We start from the raw sequence: 23,490 nt of genomic DNA, 5'->3' as shown, positions 1-23,490 counted from the left end.
TAACTCAATTTCCCACAGTTTGGACAGATATTCAAAAACTTTAAAACTAGCCACATATTTTCAATTATTTAAAGAAGAACTGTCTGAAGACCAAGCAGTTTTTTCCAAAATGCTTTATGGTGGGTTTGGTTCTGTACCACAACCAATCTGTATGCAGACATAGGGCAGAGTGGGAGCTGCAGAGAGCCATCTCACAGGTCCACAAGTGCTCAGCTTAGTACAAATTAAACCTGCAGAAAACAACTTTGACATCCAAAACCTACCCATGGTTCCTGCTAGACTTCCCATGCTGTGGGAAATCAAACGCTGCAGACCTCCACAACAGACCACATGCATTCTGCTTCAGGTTTGCCCCACATAAAACCTATTCTTATATCAGCAGTTTCCAAGAGCAGGAACATCTGTGTTTGTTTTCTGAAAGCACAGAAGCTTCTGCAGGGAAATTTACTATCAGACTTCTCCATTTAGCTCCAATATTCCACATCATACACAGATGACAAATTTATTGTACCAGTGCCCCATCAGATATGCAAATGATATAATTTTGCAGCCATTGAAAAATAAAGTTCAAAAAGTTTTTTTGTTTTGCTTTTACCTCTTCTGAAGTGAACAGGACTAGTCTTGGCAAACCTGAAAGTCCTTTTTCCTTTATCTCAGGACAAAATTTGTATCTTGCTAAGTTCATAGCATACATATTAGAAACAGAGCCACCTGCAGAAAGAGACATACAAATATCATATTAACCACAGTCCTGGCACCTGTCCTGCATCTGAGTGCTTGACCTATTAGGGAAAAAAAAACCCAAACACACAGTTTTCCTATAGATGCATCCATCTAGCTTATTTCTTCCCCAAAAGCCTACAGACATAAAATGAACTTTGGGTTCTGCAGCATGCATGGAAACAGAGCATGTTTGAATGCTCTTTGGGGATATTTCCTGAAGAATAAGAACTGTGCCCAAACAGTCCTCCCCAACAGAGAATACCCTGCAACAGCTCCTTCCCATTTACACTGAAGCAGTGCCTGCTCAGCTGCCCGCACCGAGCTCAGCTGTGGCTGCACTGTACGGAGCCTAGGAGATCTCTTGGGCAACCAGGCCTCAGAGTATTACGGGGAGAAAAAGCCATTAGAAAAAAAAACCACAATGAGTGGGAACTGGAAGATCTGCAAGGTAAGATCTGGACAGGTTTTATTCACTTAAAATAACAAAACCAAAATAAAGAAACGCCCTTACATAAAACTAGCACAAAAAAGTACAATTCATTTATTTTAACAGTATCTCAGTAAGTTTTAATTAAGCAAGTCTGCCATAAAAGCAAGGATTCCACTGAAAATACACATCAAATCTGATGTGAAAAAAAAATCCATACCTTTAATATATTTTTTAAAAAATAATTAGGGGATTTCAGTTTGTTTATTTTTCTACTACTTACATGTAGGCTAGAATTACTGACTTTGTTTTGGTGGGGGGGTTAAATCCATTTACTCAGTTTCTCTTCTCACCCCCAAATTAGATAGAAAAGCTTCACATCTAGCCTACTAATTTGTTATCTGAATAATCTGTGGAATAAAATCATTATGCTTCATTATTTCGATACAGTGGGCTGGAATGCTGTTTTACAGAACATTTGAAAACCGTGACTTATCAAGAAGCTTAAGAAGTATTTGTTTGGTTGGCCTTATCGCAACTTTTAATAAAACTATCAAAACGCAAAGGAGTTAAGCTCATGACACTCTCACTAAGATAAACTCTGGCTCCCACAGTTGATATGCAGGATACACAGATCAGTGCCCTCAGGCACCACTGGTTGGTGTATAGCATGTAAATCAGCTCCCTGTCTGTCAACCAATTTGACTCAGTCCAGTGAGGGTGTTAGTATTGTTGTTAATAAGGCCAGGAAGGGCATCAGTTACAAACAATTAATTTCCACATAATTATATTTAATGTAGAACTGTTTTCATTCATTCGCTGATCAGATTCACAGAATTATTACTAGAAACACGTAAAATAAGCCTGGATTAAATAGTTGTGTGTGTGCATCACTGGATTTTTGCATGCATTTTCAAATATTCTACATAAATCCAATATTCACGGAATTACTGGTATTAGTTGGTTTATAATGACTCAGCTTGAAATCTGAACTGTTCCTACCTGGATTAAATATACCATCACCTTCTTCCCAGCCTATGAACTCAATCATTTTCTTGATGACTGCTTCTTCCACCAACAGAAACACAGGGGATACTTCATATGTATATCTGAACAAAAATAAAAGTATCATGATTGGTATTAAGACTAAAGAACTCATGCCACAGAATACTGCTAAAACTAAATAAAGGTTTCTTGCACTTTAATCTATCAGAAGCTGACCACCATCAGCAGTAGAACTCTAAACTAAAAACACTATGGATCTGACCCAGTAGAGCAATTGCTTAGTTCCTGACAGCATCACATTGACACCCACTCTCAAAGCAATACATCAGAGTTTGCTTTTAATGTAGGTCACGGGCTTAAATTTCAGCTATAATGATCTATTGCAAACAACAATTACTTTTTGTTTAGGCTTTACATTTGCAAGTAAACAGTAGACAGGTAACCATTTGCATTCAACTCTATGCAGAATGCTTCAAAGGAAGTGAAAACTGAGTAAGTCTGATTAATTCATTTTTATGCACTAAGTAAGATAAAAGTCTAGGTTTAAAAGCATTGAAAAACAAAGATCTCTCCTCTTAAACCCCACCTCACAAACTAGAAAAAAAGGCCTCATCAGATTAGCCAACCTTCTGGTTAGCTATTCAGCCAATCCAGACTGTTTTCTCTCCCAAATTCCTGCACAATTCCTACCTCCTCTGTAACACTGAAAACAGAAATTAGAAGGGGGTAGGGTGCAAAAAAAGCTGTTATTCCAAAAAGCATGCTAATTCATTATCAAGAGGACAATGAAATACACTTACACACTTGGGTTCAGTGCTTCTGTAATGAAACGAGCCACTAACGAGTAATAATCTATTCCAGCATACAGCTGGTTGAAAAATCTTGGATGACCTGAAAATAGAGATGAAAAGCAAGCAGTGACAGGACATACATGAAAAGAGAATATATCACAGGCCCTCTCAGTTGAACACTGATCACTGCAAATCTCAATTCACTCCATCATTCTCTCAGTATTTTCTGGACTTACTGTCCTTTCCTTAGATTAGACAATCCCTTGAAAGTAAATTTAATAAGCACTTTCAGGTCCCAAAACAAGGTTTGACAGATATAAATAGTGCACAGAATGAATGTGGGTTGTTCACAAGTTTTACAAATCAAAAAAAAAAGAAAAGGAATTGACAACTGAGTATACACCGTGGCTTTTAACAGCTATCTTGAGGCCACGATGGATGCTCAGCCAAATTTTGTTAAGCAGTAGAATACAGGAACCTGCTGATCCCAGGCAGCTGTGCCTATGCTCCCACCGAAGCCTCAGTATTGAGAGAGAGAGAGAGAGAGAGAGAGAGAGAGAGAGAGAGAGAGAGAGAGGCAGTTTAACATCTTGGAAAAACTTGCTGCAGACTTAAAATGACAAGTTAAGAGAATTTGTTTACCTGCCTCAAAACACCGAGATATAACTAATTGCGAGAAAATTCTATACCATCGCTGACTATAGAAACAAGTCAGTTCAGCAGCGGGATCACCACCTAAATTTTAATGCACAGCATAGTACTTTTACATGCAAAATCAGGTAAACTGTATGGCTCCATTTATATTATATCTGGGGCTTCAATAAATGTTTATACTTAGATTAAAGACTATTTGCACAGCATATTTTTATATACAATATCCTTTCTAAGGTGACATAGTGTAACAAATGAAAATCTAAAGGCAATTTGCAAAAGTAAGATAAACAGAACACCTTCCAGTAACTCAGTAATTATATCTGCGTATTATTAGTGCACTCCCCCTGTAGATCAGTATTGCTACTTTTCTGTGGTTTTCAAAGGCATGCATTCACTCTCAAAATTATTTTACGGTTCTACTTTGTTGCAACAGTGACTGTACCAAGGAACATGCCCTGGAAATCCACAACTATATCAAATGTCATTTTCACTTTCCAAAACACAGCCTAAGCTATGCCACATCTGAAATCCCGAGCTACTGTTCCACAGCAGTTTCCTGAACAGATGTTGTTCGTCCCTTTTTGCTAAGATTGAATTATACTACACATGCTGCAGAAAGGTTAGCCGTAGAGAACTAACCCTACAGAGATGTGGTATACTGTCTCTGAAACATTGCTGGCTCTCTTCTCACAGTGTCTGGAACAGGAATTACTGCCTATCAGCAAATTAACACCCTATTGCTCAAAAAGAACAATAGTAAATGTAGGGTAATCATCACTAAGAATGCATGAGGGCAATGACAGCAACCCCACTCCTCACCACCCAGACAGCAGGAAATCACACCCAAAGGTCCTTCTCCTACCTGTTTTGCTAGACTGTTATATCATAGCTGTCTAGGTGACTTTCTCAAGACTTCAAAATTACAGAACCTACCATTAATGTCAATGGCATTACAGGAACTAGTTTTCAATTAGTTTGCCATGATTACACATTTTAGTCAAACCTGTAGTGACCAGCATTCAGTCAAACAACAGGAACACAGCCAAATGTTTGCATAGTTGTATAGGCAGGCAGAAAACAAACATTCATACCCCCAGTTTCCGGAAAGGTGACAAAACTTTGTAAACATTATCCTGTCTTCCTAGAGTCAGTATACAACGTAACTTCACGAGAAATCACATTCTTACTGGTTTTGACGCTGTATTGTATAACATCCCGGCAGAGTTGCAAGAGTTTCTGATGAGATTCTCCAGCGTCCCTCATTTCCAGGTCAAGAATCTGCTTCAATGTTTCGGGGGCTCGCCATTCACAAACCTAGTGATGGGGAGAGGGGGAGACACCAGCAGTAAACAGGTGAGCCAAGAGGAAGAGGTCATAAAGGTACAAAGTAAGCACCACATTCAGCACTGGTTTCACAAAACTGCCCATTGCAGGGCAGCATGCCACCACAAAATATCTCTGGTAAACTGGTCTCATGGGATCTTGGTTTTATTGTGTGTTGGGCACTGCTTGACCATAAAAATTAGAGTGGGGAATGCTGGAAGGCAGAAAAGCAAGAGACCTGCAGGTCAGATTCTGTCCTTAGTTAAGGATTTGTAATCACAGCATTTTCAGATGCTGTTCTGCCAAGGGGTGGGAGCAACCAGTGCATGCTCAAAGGCAAGTCCAATTCATTTGCAGCTCCTTTTCCCATACAGCCTCTTAAGCAGTGCTTCTGGGAAAACTATAGCAATCTCATAATGCTGCCCTTCCACACTGGTACCACATCCACTGTTCCTCCTTCTCCAATACCAGTGCCCCTCAGGAGCAAACAAATAACTCCCCCCACCCCAAACAAGAAAAACACTACATCCACTTGTCATGTCAAAGAAAGTGCCCATTGTACTCCAAGATTAAAAAACTCATTACTTTCTCGAAAATATGTACACTAATTATGTTATTGAAAGATTTTATAATGTGATCTTTCTTAATTTGTAAGGCTGTCTTTTTATTTCAGAGCCAGGCGCAGACTATGTAAGCCTCAAAATTGCTTCTAAAGTGCAACAAAATACAGCTTAGAAAAAAATTGATTTATTGTTCATGTTCTCTGTTATAAATGCTCAACAACACTCTATGGCTTTACCTTTTCTGTTACATCATCAGCTTTCTGGATGACTTCTTCCATTATAATATTACAGGCCTCTTCCACAAACTTCTCTCCTGCTTTTGAGTCTGTTATTGGACCATTTAGGACGACCCCATCCACCAAAACAGCATTCTTCTTCTGGAGCATCTCCTGTTTGCAAATGCCATCTGTAAGATAAATAACTCACCATTAGAGCAAGGCATGGACAACTAAATCATAAACAAAAAAAATATTCTTTCATTGCTGAAGATTTAGTCAACTTAAGGAAAAAATACACACGGACTTTACACATGTACAAAAATCCTAGCTTTTGGTGGAAGAATCTTTACAGACAGAAAGCCCCAATGTGTTACTTCAAACCTAGATTGTTATTATGTAGGTAATAGCAGCCTACTGTATGGTATCTACTGCTTTCTGTAGCATACAAAAGCATGCAAGGCACCTTCAAAACACAGAGGAAAATACAGTTCTGGCCTAGAACATGATACAGCTGGATAAAGAGAAATAAAGTGTAAGATAATAGGCATTTTTCTCAGCTGAATATTTTTCCCTCCACGTCATCCCTCCTGCTCCCTGTTTTTCATGAAATAATTTTTTGTTTCATTTCCCATGTCTTTATGCTGCTCTTTCCCACCAGCCAGTCCTATTGCTCTGAGTCTTCTGCATCCTTTGCAGAGTGTTTCACTGATCCATGCTCCATGAAGATAAAACCTTTTGAGATTACTGTCAATATCACATACCTGTACTTCTCTCCTTTCTGCCCTCATCCTATTATGTGCCCTCAGTCATTAATTACAGTAATTTGCTGTGCAGATTATCTTGTTTATTCACTTCAACAATGATCTCTCTCCTCTGCCTCACCTTTATCCACTAGACTACTCTCCTGATGTTTTCCATAAACACATTGCTACTTCCTCCTTTACATTACCTCTGAAAGCACATCCAAGATGCTTGTAAGACACTGGCCAGTAGCGTCAACTACGTATCTATTTCATGTATTGATTTCATATGGTAAGATCAGGACTCCAGTTTTAATCAAGGTGAGGATAAAGGCGAAAGTGAGACATTTGGAGATATCAGGGGAACAGACATTTGAAACAGTATAGCACTGAAAGGAGAAGCGGTAACTACCATATCCAAATTATCTGGCTTACAGACAGCATCTGTCCATTGAACTCGCCTTAGAATGGCTAAGATCTATGAAGCCAGGCAGCATTGCCTTGAAGGGTCATCTTCATCTACAGTGAGGATGGTGGAAAGGTGAAGATGTATGAAGGAGAAAGTTCTATACCCAAAACAACTGTATCTTCTGCTTTACTTTTTGCTCCAGTTACAAAGTACAGAAGAAAGGTAGCTTCTTCACAGGTCTAAACAAACAACTGAATTTCCAGAAGACTGCCAGACACTGCAGTCTGACACATTCATCATGCTTATAATAATTACAGTTCCTCATGCGCAGGAGGACATCGAAGAACAATGCTGCGTAGAAAGGTGCATGACTTCAAGGTTCATTGATTGAAAGAAATCCTGTCAATCCCATGATCTTTTATTTACTGATGACTCAGAGAAGCTATTCAGTTCACTTTCACTTATCAGGAGAGATATGACAAACAAGATAAAATTCCAACATGAGATGGAACCTCAGGCTTCCTATAACACTGATGACAAAAATGAGACGCCCCCACCCTCTGCATTTCTGAAATTACTTCTATTTTTAATCCAAAGGACCAATATACTATATTTTGCTGAACAGAGTAGCCTTCGGCACATTGTTATAGGAGAGGCATAAATGTTCTTGTGGGAGAGATACAGAACAAGCAGATAAACAGTATTACATCTTCAACAGGCAAAGAGGGAAAATCACTGACGTCAAAAACGTCAATTCTTATCATGCTTCCCAGCACACCACAGCAGAGGCACTGTACAGAAATTGCAGCTTTGAAAAAGTCTTAGAGGTTTCTCTCTGAAAACACAAGCTAGTAGGTCAACTTTACAAGACTTAAAACACCAGGTATTAACAAGGAATTGGAAGGCATCAGGTCTTTGGGCAGACAGAACAGGCACTATTTTTGGATTGAGAGTTAGTTATTTGATGCATAAATAGCTGCCTTAAGTACTAACCAGAGTTCAACATAAACACAAAAAAGAATCTCAGCCTTGATATCACCTGAAGATGCAATCACCTCCATGTATGTCAAAGGCGTTTTCTTTCTATGGAAAAGAGGACAGGATCTAAAAAAAACTACATGGGAGATTAATATCTATCGCAGAGCACAGATGTAACCAAAGGAAGTATTAACAAGAAGAATAGATGGTGGAGCTCACCAACCTCACTAACTCCTTTTTTCTGCTGTGCTCCACCCCTCAGGTCTCTGCTAGAACCAGAGCTGTGCAAAAGCTTTCTGTTGGTAACTCCATCAGCCCTATTTCTGACACTTTTGCACAGAGATGTGATACTAGTACTTCCATGACTTTACATGATCTCTTCCAGGGATTCTGTGAAAAGCAAAAGCAGACTTTACATTACTTTTTCTGCCATGTCTTTAGGGGGCTGGGTCATGGATCTAACAACAAACAGCTCCCTGTTTGAAGCAGGTCTGTTCACCTCTACACACAGTTTTACAGTCTCCACAGGACACTTTGTGGAGCCTGAGGAAGAAGGGATCCTCTGGAAAATAGGTGATAGTCTACCCCTAGTCCCAACACATCTAATGCTGGGCCTCAGGCACAGTCTATGAAAGAGAAAGGCAAAGCAGAAGGGTCAAAAGAATGGAGGGAAAAGAGCCTTCATTTCAACAGCAATTTACCTGTGTAAGGCTCCAGCAAAGAGTTCAGGACTTAACCCACATTATATTTCATTAAATAATACACTTTGCAATTATTTACCATTTTCTCAATAATTTTTTGGTTATCACTTACCATTTCAATCTGAACTTGCTGAGCTGAATTCTACTCTGGAACATACCATAAGACTATTACTAGAAATTAATAGGAACAACTATTTCACAATCAGCAGCTAAATCAAGCCCCAAACATACACATTTTCCAAGGCAAAGGTCTTCAGGTTTTGCAAACCACTGGTGGATATATACACTATTCCCATCCCTCATGATTTTACTGCAAATCCTGTGATACTTAATCTTCTACTTATAACTGTCTGACTTCTGGAGTTCTTATGAGAATTCCAAACTCTTCTTTACTGAAAAATAAATGTGTTTCCTCCTGGTTGCAGTAAAAACCTTGAAGAAGAAAACTAAGTAGATGATAAAAGTCTGAATTTCCGTAACATTTTTTTAATTTTATCACATTTTTTAAAAGATCTATGACCAATTTATTATGTTTTAGATGGGTGAACCTCCAGAAAGATTCAAGGTTCACTTTGTATCACAGTACCCAAGTTAAATAGCATGATTTTAACACCTTCTCAGAGCTCAGCAACCAAGCTAAGAAACTCACACACTATCTTTGAGCTGATAATGTGCTGTCTCTAAAAAAAAACAAACAAACAAACAAACAAAAAAACAACCAAAAAAAAACCCAACTTACCTCAAATGCTCAAAACATTATTTTCCAAGAATTTGGGGCCTTTTACATATCTGTCTCAAACATACCTCATTGCACTAAGGGAATGTTCCACATGGAGCCTGCTTCATAGAAACAGCATCTTGTCACATATACATTTTTTGTTTTCAAACATGATAAGCAAACAATCTAGAGATGTGGCTGAAATAAATATATTCTTTTCTATTTAAGAATACAGAAACAGACTCCTAAGCAGACTCAGAAAAACAGACTTCCAGAAAGTATATCAAATGCAATTTCAGCCAAATGGCTCCAGGCTTAAAACAGAACTGAAACTTTACCAAATGGAAGTGCTTTAAATCAGAGATTAAGGATTATTGACTGTTCAAGATATCCTTCAGCAAAAAAGACGACTGGATCCTGCTCCAATTGAAAGCAATTGGGCATTTAGCCACTGGCTTCAGCAGTGACAGAATGAAGCCTGTAATTCTCACATTTCATCCTGAATGAAATATTCTATTACAGAAGCCGAAGGATTTCCAACCAGCATTTCATTTTTGTGATCAATATTATTTTCCCAGCAGAAAACATAAATTAATTGGAGCTGAAATAAAGTACAGAAAGACAAACATTTTCTTCAGATGTTTCTGTATCTTTATGTAAGCACTACCAAGTATTTTAAAAGCTGCATCTGTGTTTCCATAAACATATAGAAACTTTCACTGCTGAATTCTTGCACTACAAAAAGAAACTGGAGCCTTGTACTTGGCACATTCTGACAACATTTGGGAGAGTAGAATAAAATGCCCAGAAAGATTTACTGCTCACAAGGAAAAGGCAGAAACAGAAGGGGGTGGTTGTGAAAGAGTAGCTTGTGCTTGAATGCCAGAGCCAAATCCTGTTCAGTTTACACTGTACTAGTACCAGTGACTATTCAAGCAAACGCAAAAGGCTGGCTTTGACCAAAGGCCAATTTCTGCTTTGTAACAAATACAATAATAATTGCCAGCATTAATCAGAAACGAATCTTAAATTTCTCATTCTGCATGATCTAGTCACGGTTCTTCTTTCAGAAGACCTCAGTATTTTCTTTCAGTGTGTCCAGAAAAAAGAAAACAAGTGAACTTCAGTATCAAGACTTCACACCACCATGTTTAATGGATTACTGTGGTGCCATATCATGTATCAAACACAAACCTGTCCCATACTATGCAGCAATTTGAGTCCCTTGGCATACATAATCTTTAAAGGCACTTTTGTTTCTTTAATCACCACTTTCTATATGTCTATGACTAAAGCAAAGCCACTCCAGTTTTAAGGCAAAATACATAGTTCCTTAGTAAACTGATTTCCCAGGCCTGTTGCCAAGTAAAGGAGATGCAGGTTTCTGAGAATCCAGTATATAAGATGACTTGGTGTCCTGGCAAAGCCATCCATATGAAAAAAAAAAGTAGGCACAGGTATGGTAGGGCTCATGCAATTGCCCCTATACTACATGTTCCTGTTTTGCAGGTTTATGGACCAGGCCTGTGGACAGGGAACAAGTTGGGTGCTTCCCTTCAGAACGTCTGCAACAGCCCCCCCCCCCCCCCCACCCAGGAATCCTCTGACTGTGAAAAAGCAAACGTGACCTTTACAGAGCAGGAATGAGGGAAACAAAAGTGCTTGTGTCTAGGCTCAAAGGCCCCTCAATAGACTCTGGGCACACTGCTAGCACTGAAAGGCAACAGTACAACAAATGGGTCCTATTCTCCGTCCCACACCTAAATTTCCCCTTCTGAAAGGAAAGGTTGGGAGAAAGAGAAATCCGGAGAGGAGCCCCAGCGATTAATATCTGACAGGGAATGCAAGGTCCGCACTAGGAGAGAGGTTCTGTTTTCAGAGATGTTTCCAGCATCCTGAGGGGGCACCTGTATTCAATGCTCATGACATGTTGTGCCCATTCACTGTGTGCCAAGCGCTTGCTATACACAACAGTACTAGGCAGGATATGCTAAAAAAAAAAAAAAAGCTGACAAAAGTTAAGAAACAAGAATCAGAAACTTTTATGCGGCCAAACCTCAGGAATTAATGTTAATATTTAATAACAGCTTCTCAATGCCCTAACCAAGTAACTGCAGGAATGACTCATGCTGTAACATTTCCAATTAGGAAGAAAGGCTGTGGAGAATTGGAATTCACCTTGACGCGAAACTAAGAAACGGCAGATGCCAACTATGAAATGGAAATCCCAGCTCCCTGACCCCAATGAGATTCTCTCAACTCACATGTTCTAATTTTTAACATCTGCCAACAGCGTAGGAAGCATCTGAGAAACAAAATGGCTTTTATTTTAATTAGAAGTTGCACACTGATAATGAACATTTAATGAACGTTCCTTTTTCTGTGGAAAAATGAATATATTTGCAACATTCAAGTCAATCACAGGCACTGTGCATGGGATAGCAAAGTTAACAACTTCAGGAGGCTGAGTTCAGACAGAAGTAATGAATATGTGTGTGACCCACATAGAATATAAAGAATCCCTGAGATTTCTCTGCTTCCCACTGGAAAAAACTGAAGTGAAAATACAATTGGGTTTTTTTCTAAATGGAAGTCCTGCAGCTTCATTTAAGAGTCCACAACAGCCTCTAATTTCATGCAAGAACTATATTTTTAGTCATAATATAAAAAGTTTTAACTCCAGTCTTTCAAAAATCAACTAAGAAAGCAGTAATTTACTAAAACTGAGTTTTCTGGGATTCAATGCAAGTTAAAATGTAAAAATAGATGAAAAGTCTAAATTTCATTTTAGGAAGTTTTACCTCTACATTCAAGTTACAGTCAAAACAACTTTTTTCCTCTCACTTTTTGTTAATGTCATAAACACTTCCATATTTTCTGTTTCCTACAAAGGATTTCCAATTACTGCTCACTAACTTATGTCTACAACATTGCTCTGAGATATGCCCTTATTTACTAACAGGGAGAAGCTAGTGCACAGTAAATCAGGATGTAACTTTCCAGCCCACTAGGTCCTCTGAACTAGTTTCTACGTAGACATAATTTATTAGCATATCACGTACAGCAAAGTAGTTCAATCCACTTTCAAAATGGAACAAGCTGCCTTGCACAAACTATTGTAACACTGCTGGTCAGATCAGCAGGGACCAGTTACATAGATGAGGGACCCAGCAGGGCTCTGGACCCATCACTTCAGATCATGCCTGCCCCGATTCCCTATGTGGTTTTGGAAAACCACTCCTGAGCTGCAAGAGGCCAAGCTGCTGGGTGACAACACACATTAGCAAGTGTCAGCAGAAGACACTGGCAGTCCTTTTTGAGGGCAGCAGCCTGGATGATGCCTGGTAGAAGCACAGATCTGACCATGCTATGCATGCTAGGACTCACCAATGAGACCGTATGATCCCTGCCCCAGCAAAGCACCTGAAAGAGGCCCAAACAGAATCCCCACACTACCTACAGTCTCACTGCACCCATGCCTTCCATTTTTCCTCTAAGGCAGGCAGAAGATGGATAACTTATTTGGGGTTTTTTTGACCATGCCAAAACTTTAATCACTCATTTGAGATCAGCATCAGCACTGCAACCAAATACCAGTATGTACTGCAAATACATACAGTATTTGTTGCTTACTCTTTCCCCTTCAGGCAGGTGTAACAGCTTTTTAACATGATATATTGGCCCCAAAGGGGGCTCAATAATCCCTGAACAATGGAGTAGGTATGTTTGAGAAAAATGAGTTTAAGAAGCTCAATGAGACACAAGCCATTCTTGCAGTGTAACTAGTGGCAGGACACCAAGCTGCTTATGAGACAACCTTTCTTGTTGAAACCCTGACATTTGCCAATGGGTAAGATCATATTTATGAGGCTTTTCAGCTTACATAAGGTGAGACGTGACAAAGGGCAGAGACATCCAAGCTTTAGAGCCAAAAGCTCTTCCAAATTATCTAGATTTAACCAGCTACTTTGTAGAGTTATTGCTACTTCGCTGACAAAAGACCTTGGTCACCAAGAACCACTTTCCTCATATTTACAGCACTGAAAAACCTCTGGTCTAGTGATGACTTCCTTAAAGACACCTCTATTTGCTGACACTTCAGAAATTTTTCATTAAAAAAAAAGAAATCAAGATCACATATACTCAAGAAACAGTAATAGAGATGGACATACATACACGTGAACCAGGTCAAAGCCACCTTTTACTACCCTTAGACTAGCCCTGACACTAATCATCAACAAAAACAACCTCCACTGACATGCCACAAAGCAACAACCATTTGTATTTAAATTTATTATTCCCTCATTGCACATGTATAAACCCCACTAATGTTAAAATAAGATAACTTGTGTGCACAGGTGGGAGAACAAAAAAGGGGGTAAATGGCCCCAATTTAGCCATGTCCTGCTGAGCATCCTTGAGTGATCAATGCTTTACAAACAACTACCTCCAACAACCTCTGCAGTTTGTGTCATTGTGACACGAGAAAAACCAAAAAAGTCCATAAGAAATTTAACATCTGATTTTTGCAAAGCCTGAAGAGGCAATTTTTGTAAATATTTGGGATGAGCATTAGGACTGACTATTGCAAATCTGACGGGGGGGGGGGGGCAGTCAGAGAAATACAAAGACATGTATTTCAATGTGTCCGTGTTTTCTGTCTTGAACATGTAATAAATGTTTATGGAAATACAAATGGTCTTTAAAGCAGCAGGCTGCTTAAAATAATCAAGGGCAGGGAAATTAAGGCACATGAAATCTAAACTGTTTAATAGGCAATAATAGCTGAATCAGTATGCAAGAAGATCTCCCAATGCATTAAAAAGTGACAATTCTTGGTTGTATAAGTGACAGCTTAAAAGATGCCTTAATCAAGAAAGAAAAATTATTTATTGAACTTCTCAAATGTCAAATTAAGCTCCTTCGCTAAATGTTCGTTAACTGCCAAGAAAATTCTTCTTAATTTTAAAGCGCAATGAATGCACTCACACAAAATGGCTTTATTTGATGCAAACTTCATTTCTTGCAAACTTATGTTTCCCTTCCTCTGATGAAGTGATATTAGCAAAGATCCTAGTATCTTTTTTATCAGATCAGATTTTAAGACACAGGAGAGATCCTATTCCTCTGCTCTGACCAAAATACTAACCAGTGTCACATTACCAGCGGCTGAAAGTCACCCTAACTTCCAGTATGTTTTACCATGCTTCACATTACACCTGTTTGAGATGGCAACACAGCAATATCTTACATGAAATAAATGTTTACTGACTCATCTCCCCAGTTTGCTGGCAGACACAAACCACATAACACCCCAAACATACCATATACACACCAAGCAGCCAGCAATTCAGAAGTTAAAAAGCAGCATATTGCATAAATGCTGCTTGCTCCCTTACTCTTGTGGCTTCCAGCTCCAACTCTGTCTGTTGTACTTGATGAGCTAGTAACTTGCTTCAGACTCTGCTTAATAGACTCAGCCTTTATGCCCTACAAGGGAATATCTCACCTATTTTTTTTTTTCTCCAAATACAGAATTCTCCGGGCTTTCTCCATGCCAAAACAACCTCTGAAAGTGACCCTGATGCCAAATGACTGAAGGATATAGACAGTCAAGATCCATTTCTGCAGCTAGGAGTAGGAATCTACAACTTGGCCCCCTCTCTTTAATGGGATTTTGCTATCTTTTTTGTTAGTGGAAGCATAGCCTAGAAAATCCTCTTCCTGCACAGTCATTAAGGCTGCCCTTATGGACAGCAGTAATAATGTCTGAGAGAAATTAGTCTCAATTAGGAACAAGCAAGATGAACCTCATAAGTACTCACTTTCAGATACATTAAGGGTGTTTAAAAAAGGAAAGAACAAATAAAAACCAAACAACAACAACAAAAACCACAAAAAACCCCAACCAAACAAAACAAAACAAAAACCCAAACAATGTCACCCCCCCAAGAGTGCTCCCACAGAATTCACCACAACAGCCACTGCAAGGGTCACTCTATACACATCCAAGTCTCCACTCCAACTGTGTCCACTTTGCCAGCTGCTCCAGCTGTGCAAAGCAAACACAATGATACTGCTGCAACAGGCAGGTGACTTCAGTCTTTTGTCTCCTAGATGTTTTCCCATGTAACCTTAAAAGCTAAGAGCACAAAAAATCAGTACTGAAAGGAGAACTGCACATACCAGCCCAGAAGGTCTGTTTTTTACTATGGATTCACACTTAGGAAAAAAAGCTTTCAGCAGGCAGCAAAGAACTTACCACCTCAAGAAACAAAGAGCCCCATTTCTAAGCTCAAGATAACAAGAGCAAAATCTTTCCCCAGATCCCAAACCACCTGAATTCACAAATAAGGCAACAATCAACACACACAGAAAAGGCTACAATGCAGCCCAACTTCCTCTACCGTCCCACTCACATGAAGTTCATCCACCAGACAGAACCTGGTAGAAAACACAGCAAATCACCAAAGGTAAAGGGAAGACAGAACAGGGAGAGTAAAAAAATCCTCATGAGATATAGAGTAGGCAGAAATTACAGATGCTACTCCTGAATAAGGCAGAGACTGGAAAATCTGCGGCAATGAGGGTGAGGATCTTATTATCACTAGACACATTCTATCTTCCCAACACAAGCCAATGGTTTTGGAAGGAAATTAGACTTTTGGTAGCATACTGCAGGCAATATTTGAACAAGAACACTACTACCCAGCCAAAGGGAACACCAGGACCTTAGTCTTAGTGACCACTAGAAGCTTATCTTTGGTGTTGTCTTGGCAGAGGATATTAAGATAAGCTGCATCTGAAGCAAATCACTTTTGCAGCTGCTGTCACTCATACAGTACTGCTATTCACATAGTACAGCTGTTGTTACTTGCACAGTACAGCCTTAAACTACTATGAACACTGGAACATACTTACTGCACACTAGAATTGTCACGTAACTTTACAATGCTCATTCAATTTATACTAAATCAAGCAAAAGGGAGCCATCGTTCTTAAAATACTAAGTTTCTGCAGTTTTCTTTCAAATACATTCTTTTGTTTGGAGTTTTTCCACCAACAGAGTGCTAATGACTTGGGTCACCCATGAATGCAAGACACTGAAATTCTGAAAGACAAGCTAGGAGACTTTCTCAACCTGGGAGTAAAAACTTTTTTAGTGTCTCATCCACGCTTAGGGTAAAACTAGAAGAAATATACTAGGTCCAAGCCTTTTTGACTGTTTTCATGAGAGATTCCCAATTTGGGATAAGTGGAAAAATTCTTATCAAGAATATTGATCTTGTGGGAGAGCAAACAGCCATCTGCACACACTTTTACTATTTTCTGACTTCGCAACCAGTTTCCACTCACAAGACCGTGGAATTCCTCATTTCTTAACCTTGCAAATAAAGGTATACCCAAAGCCTAGGCATACCACAATTTAGTCTCCGCATTTTCTAAGCTTCCCCAGAAGTCTCATTATTGTATTAGCCATAGGACTTCCACGTTGCCCACTTTCATAAACGTACGGTCAACTTTTATTTTTCGTTACATAATGATGCAAGGCCTTCCTGCTAATGCAGGTAAACAAGTTAACTTGATAATACATTTATAAAGCAGGATTGACTTCTCCCTTCCTGAGACCTTTTGCTCCAAAGCAAATCACTGTATGGCCATGCCTGTTTTATACTGGTGCCTGGGAAAAAAAAAAAAAAAATTTAAAATAAAAACCACTCTTTAAAGATCATTTACTTCAACAAAAATACTGTGCTGCAATGCTTTTATAATAATCTTTGCAAACTCTGTACCTTATTAACCGTTCTGGCTGCCTTACTGCTGCACTTGAACGAAAGGAGGTTATAGATAGACGGATACTCGACAGGCAGCCTTTCTGCTCACCTCCACACCAGACCGGGGACGTTTCCGAACCGGCGGGAGCCCTTCCCGAAGGCAGCCCTACCCCTCCCGCACCTTGGCTGCGAACCCACCCTGCCTCCCTCCTCCGCCCCGAGCTCCCTCTCCTCCCCGGGCCCGGCGGCAGCCGCGGCGGGGCGGCTGCGGGACCCCCGCAGGCCGGCGGCCGGCCGAGGAAGGGGCTGGAAGCCCCGAGCGGGGCCGGGAGCGAGGCGCTCCCCTTCCCCCTGCCTCCCCCGAGCCCCTCCGCCCGGCCGAGAGGGCGCCGCCCCGGCGGCCGCAGCCTGAGGCGAGGCGAGGCGAGGCGGGGCGGGGCGGGAGAAAGCCGCAGCCCCGCTGAAGCGCGGAGGGAGGCGGGAGAAGTCGGCTCTGGCCCCGGCAGCGTTTACCCTCCATCTCGCCTTCGCGGTGGGAGCCGGGTGCGGACCGGAGGGGGGGGGAGGCACCTCCCCGGCGTGGCCCTGGCCGCTCCCGCGCCGAGCCGTCCATGTGCCGCGCCGGGGCCGGGCCGAGCCGAGCCGGGCCGAGCCCGCAGCCTTCACCCCGCAGCCGCCCGGCCGCTGCCTCCGGGCCGCCTATTAATATCCTCGGCGCCGCTGGCCCGCCGCCAGCCGCCTCCTCCGGCGGGAGGGGGCACGGCCGGCTGCACCGGAGCGGGGAGCGGCGGCGGGGAGGCTGCGCTAAGGGAGGAGGGAGTTTTTAGTGCCCGGGAGCTGCTCTTATTCCGAAGTCGGGGTTTCGTTGCTGTCGCTGCTTATGACAGAGCTTGTTTCGGTGCCTCAAAAGGCTAACCCGGTGCCTTAAAACCCTTGCCGGGGCTGGGGGGGGGGGGAGCGGCAGCAGTGGGGCGCAGCCCGGCCGTCCCTGAGGGCAGCCAGCTGCCTGCCGGAGCCCCGCGGCCCTGCCCTGCCCTGCCTGCCTGCCGCTGCTCGTCACTCCCCGCCCTGGCACCGTCGGCCGCTAAGGGCTGTTCAAAGGCCTCCGAGTGAGTTGTGGCTGACCTTCTTATTCCAGTTTATTCCAGGACACCAGCCCCATTCAAGGCGACACAGGCCTTCTTAATTCTCATCCCTTTATTTACTTGTCGTTATTACCGCTTTTAAAAAAAAAAAAAAGCAATCGGGCTTTCGTTGTGACAAAAGGTGTTAGTGCTGTTGTCATAGGAAGGTCTGGAAGCATCCAAAAATTAACTACCAATGCCTCCAAAAGCTCATGTCTTCCATTGAAATTCAGGCCTGATTGAGGTCTGGCAAAGGTTTTTGGAACCTGGTGAAATATTCAGGTGTGAATTAAACATTTATTCGCATGTAGTATCCCGATTTTCCTTGTTTGTGAGGAAACAAGCATGTAGCCCTTTTCTAGCTTCAACTGCAGACTCTACTAAGTCATTAATAACTTCTACATCTTGCAAAAGGTAATTTTGTAGCCCAATAGATATGCTACACCGCAAGAGATAAGTATTTGAACCTCAATGTGATAGATAAAAATGGTAGATATCACTAAATTAAAAGTTTGTAGTTGCCTGGGAACAAGCGATCATGGCCTGATTGCATTCATCATGGGTAAATGAAGGACAGCCCCAATCAAAACTATGTATTTCTGCTGCTTCAAAAGAGCTAATTTCCACAAACTGAGAAAAACAGTAAGGGGAACTGACAAGGCAAAAAACATTTAGTGAGAACACCAAAAGAGGGGCTCTCTTAAAGACTCTATTAAATGGCTAAGAGTATGATTTTTGCAACCACAGAAGGCAGTAACTTTCCCATAAAAGCTCAAAGGTGGCAGTTAGAAATAAAATGGAAAACAAAGAGTGATTATATAAATTACAGTTGCTATAAATTACAAGTTACAACATCAAAAATTGATAAGGGAAGTTAATAGGCAAGAAAAAAATCTATGGTTGTAAGAGCTGAAGACAAATGAGATGTTTTAAGTGTGTTAGGAATAAAAGAAAACCCAGTGGTGATACTGGCCCATCAGTAAATGTAGTTCATAAGTGGGTTTGTGCTGATGTGAAAAATGTAAATATGTTCAATAAGTACTTCTGTGCAACAAAAGAAACAAGTAGATGGATCTCAAGGGGATTATGAAGAACTGCTCCAGCCTGCTAGTAATTAAGAAAGATAGGAATCATGACCATTCTCCTATAAGCAAACTTAGATAACATTTACTCCTGGTTCCAGAATAGGTACTGGGGCTCTTTCACTTGTTTTAGTAAACATAGGAATACTTGTGAAATTCCAAAGGGGTGCTAATGTTATACCAGCAGTCAAAAAAGGGCAATTGCAATAACAGGAAAGTACGGGCCAACATCAGAACCCCAAACAATAACGGGAATATCAGATTTAACCTAAAAAGACTTCAAAGAAATGAATAGAAATAATTCCAGTCTTTTTTATGAAGACAGGTCTAATCAAACTTCTCTAAATTAATTCTTTGATGAGATTGCTCATTTGGTTAAGTGCATATTGATAATTTAGACTTTTAAGACAGTCTGAAAGAAAATGTAGTACCCCGTGATATCATTAAAGCAGATACTAAATTGACTAAGACTTGCCTAAATGACTGATGACAAAAAGTAACTGACAGTAAGCAACCTTCGTCAAATGGGTGTGTTTCTGTGAAAAGGGGGTCACATCTGAAAATGACACAAAAGGGAGAGAAATGGTAAAGATAATAAGGACCAAGCAACCATGTGAAGTAGTCTGAATTGAGTCGCAAACTGGGCCCTGTCAAACAAAATACATTTACTATAACTAAATCCCTGTAACAAGCTCGAAGGATTGTAGGTGCTGTATACTGAGAGGGAGATGGCACTCGCTGAAGAAGATTTAGGGGTTGTAGTCACCAACTCACCATAAACGCTCACTCTGACACTGGTAACAGGAAGGGTTAATCTGCATCAGGGGAGTAGGAAGCAGGGGAGATATAGTTTTATCTCTGGATATATCACTGAAGAGACCAATCTTGTATACTGCATTCCTGCCCATGTTTTGAAAAAAACGTTGAAAAATTGGAGAGGGGGCAGATTAGAGCTGAAAATGTGATTTGAGAATTGAAGAAAAATGCTGCTAAGTGAGACTTAAAGAACTCAATCTGTTTATCTTATCAAAAAGATTGACTTGATTACAGCGTATAAGTACCTCTATGGAGAAAAAAATACTGAATTCTGAAGGGCTCTTTAATCTAGTGGAGAATGGCATAACAAGAAGCTGTGGTAGAAACTGAAGTCAGACAAATTCAAATGAAGCACACAATTTTTCTTCTTAAGGTGACAATACATCACTGGAACAAGCTAACAAAGGCACCAAGAAATTTTTAATGGTTTTACGTTCCCCAACCAGTACAAGATGTCTTTCTGGAAGACAGGTTTTAGCCAAATGAAGGTTACTGCCCTCAGTGCTCGTACATGCGTGAAATTTAATGACATAGGATACAGATGAGATCAGACCATATGACTAAATGGTCCTTTGTGGTCTTACTTCATTATTTCTTGTTATACTCAGTAAATATATGAAGGGGTGTCTATTGGTGAGCATCTGCTCAAGATGATATTCTTTGTCAACTGACTGCAATCAGTCTGTGAAAAACATGACTACCCTGAGTGTGTAGGATTTTAAATGATCGCAGTACACAAGACATTCTTGGCAAGCAGAGTATGAAATATCAGAAGACAATCAACATTAGTCACCTATTTTCATTTGACAGTACACTAAGCTGACAAGATTTCAATTCATCTGGGTCACAAAGGAGCTCAGAAGAGCTTAAGGAGAAGCTGAAGGAAAGGGCAGGAGCATGAATCCATTAAAAACCCTGGCCGTCAGACTTCGGTAACGTGATAATTAAACTGCAAGCTTTGAAACACTGACAGACAAACCAGACAACTAATTCTGTATGCAATTATTACACTAGTAAATATACATCAGTTTTAAATATGTATGGATTTCTTGCCCAGCTTGTGCATAAATGAATCAAGTTACCTCACCTGAAGCTATGATCCCCCATAATGAGCTGTGGTATGCAGTGAAGGCTAAAAGGTTTGACACTGACAAGTAATACCTACCTCTCTGAAAGCAGCCAGGACCACACAACTGAATTGTGTTGCACATGAACTATTGAGAACTACATTTAAACATTAATGAACTAACATTCTTCTTAAATTGTTGTATTTGCCAGGATGTGAACTTGCGTCTTCTCTCTTCTGCTTACAAAGTCAATATGGCAATAGTCGCCTCAGTGCCCTTTCTGTTCTCATCACCTGTGCCCCTCCCTGAAGTTTGTTACATGAAGACACAACCTTTTCAGCAAGTAAGGAACCTCCTCTAAACTGTGCAGAAAACCAATGGCCATAAACAAATAGTTAAAACAGAACAGTAGAATAACAATACATTCCTTAGTGAAGGAAGAAAGAATAAAGTTGGAGAGGGAGAGTTCATTTTGGAGTTAGCATATAAACTTTTTTTCAATTCCACTACCCCAAAATTCGAAACAAGTGTGCTTTCCAAACAAGAAAACAATTTCATCCAAAAAAGACTCAAAGATTCTGAACTACCTAATTTTGGTATGCAAACCCTAACACACCCTGTGAATGGTTCTGACTTCTAGAAATTATTTAGAAAAAATGCCAGGCCCTTTAGATGGTCTTAAAGATGAAAGCTTTCAAAATTACCGTATGCTTTTGCAAATCTAAACTGGAAGGTGCAGAAAGTAGGGTCTCAGCCTGTTCTCTGTCTTTTCCCCAGGAGAAGCTGTGGGCTCCATTTTTAGAATTACAAAGAATTCCCAACTCCAAATGTAGTAAACAAAAGCTGCAGGACCCCTGCGCTTGTGAAAATCAGATCCTGGGGCATTAATAATTGAAACATCATGGTTACCTCTATTGGTATCAACATCACCTATGGAACTCAAACATTAGTAGTCTGGTGCAGGTAACTGAGACAGGGAAGAAAAAGCATTAAGAGGTTGAAGGGCATTCATTACCTTTTTGATGCCTAGAAGAATAATGTTGCTGTGCTACTGGAGGCCAACCAAAGGTGAAGACTGATCATTCTATACAGTAAAGTGAAGAACTAGTTAAGCTCTCAAGTTGCAGCATCTGATGCCTTCAAAGGAACAATATTACATTAGTTGGCTGGCAAAACACATTGTTCAGAACATCAAGGCTCAAAACAACAAAACATCAGTGGTTGCGGCTCAGACCCTAAAGGCATCAGCAAAGACAACAAAGCCAGCAGAAGGAATACTGAATTTGAGCAGCAAAATATGGCTACAGGACACTTCCAGGAGATTATATTCTGCATATCAGAGGTGATCAAATGTCATTCCCTTGAGATGCACATAGGCCACACCTTCTTTTGGACAGGACATCTTCAGATGTCCAAAGGTCACACATACTATGAAGAGTCTAGGTGGAAGAAAGCACGGGGAGCCATTCACAAACAGCAAAAGCCTCTGCATCCTTAGGAGGCAGGGCAAGGACCTGTCAAATACCAGAACTCACCACTGTCCCTGCTGGTGGTGCCAGAGGCAGGATGAGCAGGAGACAACAGCAGCCTAAAAGAGTCAGATGCACTGAAAGGACATCCCACCATTCCACTGCGCACCTGGGCTGGACATCCAGCTCAGGCCTGTAGCAACCTCATGTTGCTAGCCTTATCCCCACTTGCTGCTCACACGGAAACTCACTCAAATTGCTGGCAAGTCTTTCATGGTTTCACAGACCTAGCTTAGATACCCATGTTGTGTATTTAAATCTATTAAATCACATCTATATTTTCTTGGGGGGGGAGGGGGGAGGTGTAATCCAAATAGGGCTATTTATAACCCTTGAACATGCAACCTTTCAAGACTGAGTTTTGTTGATTCAAGTCAATAATGATAATTACAGATCTAACTGTTATTATTCCCATGTTTAATAAAAGAAGCCTTGCAACATACATTATTAAAGGGTAGACTACCTAAGGTGCCTGATCTCAAAATTGTAATACTATTTTCGAATAACTGATATGTCTTGTACATTTCCTTTAATCAATGTTGGCAAACCAGGTCACGTCATACCCCTTCTCTAATGCTGATTTTGGTGGGAGGCAAAAGAATGTAAAACCTTATGGGAGGAGGAACCTTGCAGGGTTTGGGAATCAGCATACTGTTTCACCTATTATGTTTTAATCAGGTATTTTCCTGGGGTAGATACGTGCTCTAGGAAAGATCCTCATGATAAAATAATGCTTAACAAATCTCATTACTCAGGTTTATGAAGTTGCTTGCCCCTTCTGTAATTCAGAGGGATTAAATCACTCCTGCAAATTAAAAATAGGACGATCAACCGATTAGAGCAGGGC

At 40.7% G+C, this 23,490-nt stretch overlaps 1 protein-coding gene across 3 annotated transcripts in view; it reads right to left on the bottom strand.

Annotated features, from left to right (window-relative positions):
- The window catches only part of GADL1 (glutamate decarboxylase like 1), an 85,862-nt gene extending 68,147 nt beyond the window's left edge, over positions 1-17,715 (bottom strand). The window contains exons 1-6 of one of the 3 annotated variants that reach the window (XM_030008442.1): positions 17,551-17,715; positions 5,723-5,892; positions 4,788-4,914; positions 2,956-3,046; positions 2,153-2,259; positions 596-711 (exon numbers count right to left, since the gene is read on the bottom strand). In XM_030008442.1, the coding sequence (XP_029864302.1) occupies positions 596-711; positions 2,153-2,259; positions 2,956-3,046; positions 4,788-4,914; positions 5,723-5,892; positions 17,551-17,638 (699 nt within the window). In that variant the 5' untranslated portion in view covers positions 17,639-17,715. Of the gene's footprint in view, positions 1-595; positions 712-2,152; positions 2,260-2,955; positions 3,047-4,787; positions 4,915-5,722; positions 5,893-6,359; positions 6,383-17,538 lie in introns of those variants that run through there. The other 2 variants (XM_030008441.1, XM_030008443.1) reach the window with 2 other exon arrangements.
- Positions 17,716-23,490: the final 5,775 nt, after the last annotated feature.

The sequence above is a fragment of the Aquila chrysaetos genome, chromosome 3 (assembly GCF_900496995.4).
Source record: "Aquila chrysaetos chrysaetos chromosome 3, bAquChr1.4, whole genome shotgun sequence".
Taxonomy (NCBI): domain Eukaryota; kingdom Metazoa; phylum Chordata; class Aves; order Accipitriformes; family Accipitridae; genus Aquila; species Aquila chrysaetos.
The sequence above is the reverse complement of the archived record's forward strand: the minus strand, read 5'-3'. Positions and strand labels throughout refer to the sequence as shown.